This window comes from Leptonychotes weddellii, chromosome 9, assembly GCF_054177405.1.
Source record: "Leptonychotes weddellii isolate Sample4059 chromosome 9, ASM5417740v2, whole genome shotgun sequence".
In the NCBI taxonomy this organism is placed as follows: Eukaryota; Metazoa; Chordata; class Mammalia; order Carnivora; family Phocidae; genus Leptonychotes; species Leptonychotes weddellii.
Window position 1 is genome coordinate 103,626,811 of NC_138377.1, and position 10,559 is coordinate 103,637,369.

The 10,559-nt window shown below is 36.5% G+C and overlaps 1 protein-coding gene across 27 annotated transcripts in view; it reads left to right on the forward strand.

Annotated features, from left to right (window-relative positions):
• NRG4 (neuregulin 4) overlaps positions 1 to 10,559 on the forward strand; it is a 156,043-nt gene that overhangs the window by 54,546 nt on the left and 90,938 nt on the right. For 26 of the 27 annotated variants that reach the window (XR_014148140.1, XR_014148137.1, XR_014148139.1 and 23 more), the window contains 2 exons: positions 2,377 to 2,442; positions 6,419 to 6,512. Coding sequence is in view for 24 of the 27 variants with exons in the window: in XM_081829651.1 (XP_081685777.1) it covers positions 2,433 to 2,442; positions 6,419 to 6,512 (104 nt within the window). In the remaining 3 variants the exon portion in view is untranslated. Of the gene's footprint in view, positions 1 to 2,376; positions 2,443 to 6,408; positions 6,513 to 10,559 lie in introns of those variants that run through there. The other variant, XM_031029811.2, reaches the window with a different exon arrangement.

A 10,559-nucleotide genomic window follows, 5' to 3' on the forward strand; every position in this document is an offset into this window, starting at 1 on the left:
TTTTCTTAAAAGAACAAATATAATAGTTTCAGTGTTAAATCAAATAGTAATGTATGAATTGTGATTTTAGAAAAGATAACCATCTAAATGCTTTGCATACTTTAGATAATTATATGATGAAGAGCCCTGTACTTCATTTAAACAAAATTATAGTTTTAGTAGACATTTTAAAATTATTTATTATTTTTAAAACTCATAGCTTTCTTTAATGCATATATTATTTTGCTGGTAGTTTTGTTGCCATCAATATTAATCATGTTCAGTAATTATATTCATTTCAAATTGAACATGGTGATATATGCTCTGTTGGAACTATTACCTCTCCTTAGTTTTATAAGTTCTTGAAATCATCATTTATATAAATGTCATGTGCTTCAGAAGCAAATTCCTTTTTAAAAATACCCTATGGAACACTTGTCCATAAGTTCCCAGTTAAAATTCCTTTTCTCCACAACTTTACACAGCACTCTTGAATTATTCCATATGCAAAGATAAGGAGTCTAAATGATATGGGAAACAAAGGCAGAAGAAAAATTATTAAATTTTCTTACTACCTACAGCCCAATGACAAGTCCTTGAAACAGGCAGAGTGACATTCCTCTAGGGACTCAACTGCCTCAATGTTGACACTTTGCTAAGGGCAAAAGGCAATCTTAACCCGACTCTCCAGGATCCTGTAAGTCTACTTTAACATATAAAAATTCCTTTAGAAATTTCCTTTACCTCTAAACTCAAGATACGTTTTGGCAATCACCCCCCAAGCATATGACCCACCGATATACATCTGAAGGGTCTCATGACTAAGGTTTTATTAGCCCATAATAAATGACTTTTCCCAACAATAGCTAGCCCCCTCAAGGTCCTGGAAACCTTGCTTACAAAATTCCTTAGAGACTTATGCACTCCCTAACCCCCTCCCAACTTGAAAGTGTATAATTGGCCGCTCCTCATGACCCTAGTGCAGCTCTTTCTGCCCATGGGTCCTGTCCCCGTGCTTTAATAAAATCACCTTTTTGCACCAAAGACACCTCAAGAATTCTTTCTTCGCTGTCGGCTTCAAACCCTAACATCTTTCCTACATCATAAAGAATGTGGTTTATTTTATAACTTTAAAAATTGGACAGTGATTTGAACGGGTAGCTTAATACAAGTCCTTTTATGAATAAAATTCTGCTTCATTTGCAACTCTGAACATGAGAACTGAAAGGGGTGGTTCCCTTGGCTGGTGCCTGACCTCTGTGCACACCTTGGTCTTTGTCTCAACCTCGCCCACACTGCACACTGCAGCCATATAAATCTGATTTTCAGTATTTTATAAAATGCAAGGCACAGCTGTTGTAGGCTGCAGTATTGAAAACTTTTGAAACACTGCATATCCAACAAAATTTATTGTTTGTATGAATGTAAGTTTTTATTGAGGTAAGCTCTGTTTGTTTGGAAAAAGGTCTCATGCAGTGAGACAGTGATTGTTTCAAATTAAGTAGATTTAATTTCTCTCTCTGTCTCTGTCTCTCATTGCTTGTCTGTATGAGAAAGAGTGATTGGCTTTGCGAATACCTGGGTATTACTCCTGTGTTAATAGGAAGTTGTTGAGATTTCTGTTACAAAGTCTTTCTGTCAGGAGTAAGTCACTTTATAAAATGAAATTGAGAGCTTGTAAATCACAGAGTATCCTTCATCTCTTCATATATATTTGTTAAGTCCTTTGTTTCTGTTAGAGCAGATAATTTCACATATAAGCATGTCTTAATAGCTATTTGCTTTGCCAGATGCCAGACATTTTTTTAAATTTAGGCATATGTAAATTGGTAAAAATAAAGTTCAATCTACAGGAAATTTAACAGTTCTTTAATAAAAGTTTCAAAGTTTCTATAGAAATGCAAACCTTTTAAATGCTGTTAAAGATTTTTCTGTAGTGTATTTTATCTATTTTTGATAAGCTGAAAAATTTGAAGTTATTCTGTTTAAAGTCAGATTAGAAATAGGCTTTATGAAAAAGTAAAAAGTCAATTCAGGTCATTCAGTTTAATTTACTGAGTCATATCTTTTGTGTATAATCTTATATAGTATACTACTACATTAATAATGTTTATTAAAAATAAAGCTTGACTTTTCTGCAGAGATTTAAGATTACATTATTTAGGCAATCACTTACATTCAGTGTGTTTATACTGTTTAATGTTGATTTTTTAGTTTTTTATGTTTATTTTTTTATTGATATGTATTAGGTATCCAAAAAATAGATGCCCTAACCAAAGAATTTTGTCACTAACATATAATGTCTTAGTTTTCATCATTTAAAAGTATATTGCTATTAGAATATTTGACTTTTATAATGCCTTCAATAAATAAATTCTCCTAAATTATTAATTTTAGGTGCTGTTTTTCAACCCTAAACTTTTGACCAAGAATGAAACTATTTAAAAATTAAGATGTCAACAGGTAATTTCTTGTAAATTTATACTTTTGTCAGTGGGTATCACATAGAAATAGAACCACCCCCCACAAAAAGTGTATTAATGCAAATCTATATTTTTCCCTATCTAAAATTGTTCCAGAAATCTGAAATATTTTGGTTTTGAAAGATTATATTTTATAGCATGAAACTATTTTTAGACTTAACCATAAAACTATTTTATTTTATTGCTTTTTACACATTGATAAATTCTAGCTTATTCTGTATGATATCAATTTTACAAGAGTAGGTGAAATCAAGATAACAAATAGATTCAGAGATAGTGATTCAAGTTAGATGAGCATTCTTCATAGATAAAATGCCAGATGTTGAGAATCTGGCTTGTTATAATCCAGTTAAAAATAAGGACATTAATTTCAGCTACAGGAAGCATTCTATGATAAAATTACACTCCACACCCTCAGTGGAAAACCCTATGTGATGATTTCCATGATTCTGATGTAATGTTAATTGGGATTTTATTTGTTACCCAAATTATTCCTGAAAAATGGTAAACATTATCTTATTAAAAGTTGTTTGATTATAAAGAAGCATGCCATTGTGTAAAAAAAAAATCCAGAAGAATTAGTTCTGTTTGGTTTACTTTCTTTTTTCCCACTTAAGTTTTTTGTAATTGTTCTCCTCTTTACATTTTTATGCCTGTATAGTTATGTTGTGGTGAAGCAGATTATTCTCAATTCTTAAGTAAAAGGAACATTTAAAATTTTTAAATTCTGGTGGTGGAAACATCTGGCTCAGTAACAATTATATATTAACAAGTTGAAACTTAGTGGGAAATAAATGCTAGATTATTTTTTTTGAATGCAAAACTTGAGTAATGCCCTTTTCTCCTTTACATGATTCTAGGTCATTTTCTAGACAGTTAGGAACCAACAATGTGCAATTTTAAAGCAATAAAATTCCCCTTCAAGGCCGAAAGATAAAGTGTTCAGCAATTTGCTTTTCTAATATAAACAGTAGTATAATTGATGTAGAAATATAGTTGAGGTTTGGTGGGGTAGGGTCTGGAGCTGACTGCCAAAAAAGAATTCTTGAGACATCTGCATGAGGACAGGACCTAGGGGCAGAAAGAGCTGCTGCAGGGGGATTGTGAAGGGTAGCTGATTATATACTTGGGGATTAGGGGAGGTAAGGAAAAGGGAGGATTTCAGAAGAACTTTCATATGCTAAAGATGACCTACCAGATACCAGAAGCCTTGCCATTGTCAAGGTAGGGTTGTTTTTCCCTCTAGTAAGGCATTAACATTAAGGCAGTTTGGAGCTTCCTGGAGGAATGTCACATATATCCCACCCAGGAGTGGGGGGAGGGAGGAGGTTGCAGGGTGTCAAGCTTGTGCTTTGTCCTCAGCTAGCCGTATGTTCCCTCATAATGATTCAGTGAATTCTGTAGTTATGATGTGGTTTTGGAATATAGGTGAAGTTCATGGTGTGAAGTCCGGAGCCGACAACTAATAAAGATTCTTGAGACGCCTTTGGTGCAATATGGTAGTTTATTAAAGCATGGGGATAAGACCCACGGGAGAAAAAGCTGCTGCCCTGGGTGTGTAAGGGGTGGCTGATTATATAGTATGGGTTTGGGAGAGGTAAGGAAAAAGGGAGGTTTTGAAAGAACTTTAATATGCCAAAGACGATCTACAAGATAATGGAGGGATTGCCATTGTCAAGTTAAGGTTGTTTCTCCCTCTAGCAAACCATTAACATTAAGATAGTTGGGAGCTTCCTGGAGAAACATTACACTCTGCCCACTTCAAGTATCTGGATGGGCTGCAGGTTATAAGGACGTTTAATTGTATCTGTATTTCCTTCTGGAAGCTAGGTTATTGATAGAAATGCTTTGTTCTTGTAGATTGCTAAGACATTTGTAAACTGAGGGAGACTCAGGTCTTGCAGGATTGTGATCTCTTTAATTACCTGTTTTTCCTTTCCTTAGCTTTAGGGCAGCCAAGAGTGCATAGGAATGTTACATATATCCCATGGCAGGGGAGGGTTGTGAGGTGTCAGCTTCTGCTTTGTCCTCAGCTTGCCTTCTATTCCCTCATCAGTTATTTCTAAGTTTTTCTATATAATGGTTTGGTCACCAGAAGTGAAAGAAAATCAAAAAAAAAAATAGGTTTGGGGGAAGGAGGCGCAGGATGGTAGGAAGAAGGTACCATGGGAGACAAGGAAGGCAAAGAGATAAGGAAGGATAAAGGAGAGTTCAAAGATAAAGAAGGATGTAAGGATGGAGAAAGAAGAGGGGGGAGAAAAAGCAAGCAAGAGAGAAATGGAAGTTTATTTTTTCAATATTCTAAAAGTTTTGGCTGCATATCAAACAATGACTAGGTTTTTAATTTTACTTTAGAACTTTAGATGTCTTTTCAGTTACCAGCTATTACCTAAAATCCTCTTGCATATCGAGACTTTGTAAGATTACTTTTTGGGTTTGTTGTTGTTGTTTTAAAGATTTTATTTTGATTTAATCTGTATACCCAACGTGGGGCTTGAATCCACAACCCCAGATCAAAAGTCACATGCTCTACCAACTTAGCCAGGCTGTAGTCACATGCCAGCCAGGCGCGCCTGGGTTTTTCTTTTTTTTTTTTTTTTCAGTTTAAATTTGTCATACATAGAAATATTTAGAAAGATAATTTTGGAAATCAATTTATTTCAATTATATAAATAATTTTCCCACAGCAGTTTCAGAGTTTAATGAATTTGGCACCTAAAAAAAAAGAATTTAAATATACCTGTGGAACAGAGATGCTCTAAACAAAGCTGCAGAATCTCAATATTAAATGAGAAAGTTGCTGTTTACTTTAAGGTCCTAATTGCCTTTTAAAAATCTAATGAATATAGAGATTCCCTATTTCTGTAATATAGCCTATAAATCTATTATAATTAATGGCCATATCCTTAAGACAGATTAATTTTTCCCCCAAAGGGCTAGAAAGCCGTGCTTATCAAATAAGAAATAAGATTAAGTTCCTCATTTTTTTTTAAAGATTTCATTTATTTATTTGACAGAGAGAGACATAGTAAGAGAGGGAACACAAGCAGGGGGAGTGGAAGAAGAAGAAGCAGGCTTCCTGCTGAGCAGGGAGCCCAATGTGGGGCTCAGTCCCAGGACCCTGGGATCATGACCTGAGCCGAAGGCAGATGCTTAACGACTAAGCCACCCAGGCACCCCTAAGTTCCTCATTTTGAGAAGGAATTCTTCATTCTAATTGTTTTAATTTATTTTTTTCTTCATTCTAATTTTTAGAATTGCTACTTCTTGATGAGGGAGCAGAAGGCTAGTTGAGGACAGGGCATAACCTGACACCTGCAATGTCCCCCCACCCCTGGGTGGGACATGTGTGACAGTCTTCCAGGAAGCTTCCAACTATCTTAATGTTAATGGTTTGCTAGAGGGGTAAACAACCTTGACAATGGCAATCCCTCCATTATCTTGTAGACCCTCTTTAGCATATGAAAGTTCTTTCAAAACCTTCCTTTTTCCATACCTCCCCCAACCCCATACTATATAATCAGCTACCCCTCACAACCCCAGGGCAGCAGCTCTTTCTGCCCTTGGGTCCTATCCCCATGCTTTTTTTTTTTTTTAAGATTTTATTTATTTATTTGACAGAGACAGCGAGAAAGGGAACACAAGCAGGGGCAGAGGGAGAAGCAGGCCTCCTGCTGAGCAGGGAGCCCAATGCGGGGCTCCATCCCAGGATTCTGGGATCATGACCTGGGCCGAAGACCGAAGCCTAACGACTGAGCCACCCAGGTGCCCCTGTATCCCCGTGCTTTAATAAACCACCATTTTGCACCAAAGGTGTCTCAAGAATTCTTTCTTAGGTGTCAACTCCTGACATCACCCCATCGAACTTCACCTATATTCCAAAACCTCATTACTTCTAAGATACTTAGTTCTTTTGCTTGTTTGCTTTTCCCTGTTTAATTTATGTATGTGTTTAGATCACGAAGAGCCCTGTGGTCCCAGTCACAGGTCATTTTGCCTGAATGGAGGGATTTGTTATGTGGTACCTACTATTCCCAGCCCATTTTGTAGGTAAGTGAAATGGACTGATGTGGGGGAGGGTCATTTTTTTTTTTTACTATCTACTAACATCTTTGAGAAGTGATAAATATTGAACAAAAAGTATAAGATGAAAAGTGTGAGGAATGCTCTTCTTATTTATATAGAACAAAATTATATAGAACAAAATTATACTTTTAAAACAAAAAATAGCAAATCACAATCTTGCTCAAATTGTTTATTTTGAAAATTGGTGGTAGTTTCAAGCCTAATCCGATTTTTATAATAATCCATTTCAGTGAACTCTGTATGATTTTAGCAATTTAGGGAAGACACTCTATGTTTAATATTAATGACAAAACAGGTAGAGAATTCACTAATGTACAAAAGCCCAACATGAGACATTTTGCTGAGTTTAGAATACATAAATGCACAATTAACTGTTGGTGGAGTAGTTTTGGAATATAGGTGAGGTTCAGTGGGGTGAGGTCTGGCGCCGATGACCAAGACTTCTTGAGATGTCTTTGGTTCGAAATGGTGGTTTATTAAAGCACGGGGACAGGACCCTTGGGCAGAAAGAGCTGCTGCCCCAGGGTTGTTAGGGGTAGCTGATTTTATACTTGGCAGTTGAGAGAGGTAAGGAAAAGGGAGGTTTCAAAAGGATTATCATATTAAAGAAGACTCAACAGGATACCAGAGGACTTGCCATTGTCAAGTTAAGGTTGTTTTTCCCTCTAGCAAGGCATTAACATTAAGATAGTTGGGAACTTCCTGGAAGAATGTCACATATCCCACCCAGGATTGGGCGTGGGGGGAGGTTGCAGGGTGTCAGCTTGTGCTTTGTTTTTAGCTGGCCTTCTGTTCCCTTATCATTTGTATCAAAGTTTACATTTGATATTTAAAAAAAATGAAGCATTAAGTTTTTCTAATGGTGTCAACAAATAAAAAAGAAGGCTGTCTTAGCTACTGTTGTTTTAAATAATATGATTTCACATTGGGAGTATATAGCCAGATCAATAAAAGACTTGAAAATAGTACTTGTTTAGCTGGCTTCCTTTGAGTTTGGTTAGATAGGATTTAAGGGGGAGATAATAAACGTTATTTATTTATCTATCTATCTACTTATTTATAAGATTTTTAAGAATTTATGAGAGAGAGAGAACAAGCAGTGGGCAGAGGGAGAGGGACAAGCAGACTCCCTGCTGAGCAGGAAGCCTGAAGTGGGGCTTGATCCCAGGACTCTGAGATCATGACCTGAGCAGAAGGCAGACCCTCAAGGGACTGAGTCACCCAGGCACCCCGATAAACCACTTTTATTTTTATTTTATTTTTTTTAAGATTTTATTTTATTTTTTGAAACAGAGACAGCAAGAGAGGGAACACAAGCAGGGGGGGTGGGAGAGGGAGAAGTAGGCTTCTCGCAGAGCAGGGAGCCGGATGTGGGGCTCGATCCCAGGACACTGGGATCATGACCTGAGCTGAGGGCAGACACTTAGTGACTGAGCCACCCAGGCGCCCCAATAAACCTGTTTTAATACATGAGTTAGCAACATATTACTACCAATGATGTCCGTAGACTTTAGTGGAGCTAACACCTAAACATCAAGATTTTTTCTGGCATGTGCATGAATTACTCTGTTTTTGTTCTTTAACTGAAATGAGAGGTATAAAATCTACATTAAAGATCTTTCTAAAGTAAAATTCATAGGAAAAGTGAAAAATAATTTTTGAGATTTAGTGTGGAGGAGGGGAGACAGAGAAATAACCTCATAATTATCTCAAGATGTTCTTAGAGGTTTCCCTATGGGAAGCAGTGACTAAGTATTTTTCCTCTCAAGTTAATAAAGTGAAAAAGAAGGAGATAGAAGAACAAATCAACAATTGTTTTGTACCTACTAGGTGCCTCTACATTTTTCTTTCATCTTAAAATCTATTTACAAAAATATAATTTATGAATGATAAACTACTTTTTAAAAGTGCACAATTGAGGAATTTTGACAAATGTTTATACCCATGAAACGGCTACCACCATAACAACATACAGAACATTTGTATTACCCCACATTTGCTGACCACAGTTTTAATTTACATTTTCATGTTTCATCATGAAAAACCTTAGAGAAAAGGGGGAAAGAAGACCTAAGGAAATAGAAAAATAAGGAAAATGAGAAATTAACTGACTTGCCAAAGTCATACATGTAGGACTAAATTAAAGAAATGTCCTTGAGTACAATGTACAACTCCCAAGTTTCGCCTAATCTTACAGTATATTCATTCTGAATTCTTTCTAATGGGATAGGGCATGTGGTATTCATAAAATGGAACAAAAATACTCATCAGAACAAATATATTTCATAATTAAAAGATACTGACATTTGTATCTTGATTTTGGTAATGGCTACTTGGGTAAAAAGGCTGTCCTTTTTGTCCTTTCTTCATTGACTTACTTTTGCACCTTTGTCAAAAATCAATTGATTCTACATGTATGGGTCTATTTCTGGACTATTGTATTCCATTGATCTATGTTTCTATCTTTCATGAATATCAAACCATCTTGATAACCATAACTTTATAATAAGTGAAATCAGGTCATGTGAGTGGTTAACTTTGTTCTTGGGCTCATTTATCTTTATCTTTCCTTTCTAGAAGACAGTATTTAAGTTAAACTTTTCCGAATATTTAGCTCCATATTACAGATTTTGTGGTCTGTTGTTCATTTCTAAGGTAGACATTTTTTCCAGTGTGAGTTCTTCTTTTTTTTTTTCTAAGATTTTATTTATTTATTTGAGAGAGAGAATGAAAGAGAGAGAGCACAAGAGGGGGTAGGGTCAGAGGGAGAAGCAGATTCCTTGATGAGCAGGGAGCCCGATGCAGGACTCGATCCTGGGACTCCAGGATCATGACCTGAGCCAAAGGCAGTCACTTAACCAACTGAGCCACCCAGGCGCCTTGTGATTTCTTCTTTAACTTGTGTGGGGTTGTTGTTGTTACCCTTTAACGTTTATATCTAATTTAATTGCGTTGTGGTCACAGTACTTGGTCTATCCATCTCTACCCTTACTATTTGTCCGTATACTAACGGTGTGTTTATACTGCACTGAATAAGTTGAAAGAAAGAATTAAGAGTACTGAAATTTGGAGAATCACTGAGATGGGAAGAAATGTAGTGTCTTACTTCAGGCTGCTATAGCAAAAAAAATCAGTCTGGATGAATTATGAACAATAGAAATTTATTTCTCACAATTCTGGTGGCCAGAAATCTGAGATCAGGATGCTAGCATGATTGGGTTTTGGTGAGTGCCTGCTTCCTGGTTTGCAGATTTATTTGGATACATCTTTTGATTGGCAGGAAGAGCTGGTAAGGAACCAGCTTTTAGACTGCAGAGCCATTCTGTGGGATTAGTACCCTCTGTGCAGTGTGGGTTGTGTAGCTTGGAGTTGTTCAACACCCCGAAAGGAAGTGAAGTCAGGGAAGACACAGAAAAGGAAGGAATATACTGACTAAGGGTTAAGTTAAGTTGAATTGCAGATACATTTTAAATTATTATTATTTTTTTTTTAAGATTTTATTTATTTGACAGAGAGAGACACAGCGAGAGAGGGAACACAAGCAGGGGGAGTGGGGGAGGGAGAAGCAGGCTTCCTGCCGAGCAGGGAGCCTGATGTGGGACTTGATTCCAGGACCCTGGGATCATGACCTGAGCCGAAGGCAAACACTTAATGACTGAGCCACCCAGGTGCCCTAAATTATTATTTTATAAAAGTAATTGTTTTCCAATAATTTTAGGACTAGCTTGGACCTTCTTTTTTTTTTTTTAAAGGCATTTATTTATTTTTTATTATTTTTTATTATTATGTTATCTTAATCACCATACATTACATCATTAGTTTTTGATGTAGTGTTCCATGATTCATTGTTGCATATAACACTCAGTGCTCCATGCAGAACGTGCCCTCTTTAATATCCATCACCAGGTTAACCCATCCTCCCTCCCCCCTCCCCTCTAGAACCCTCAGTTTGTTTTTCACAGTCCATCATCTCTCATGGTTCATCTCCCCCTCCAATTTCCCCCCCTTCAT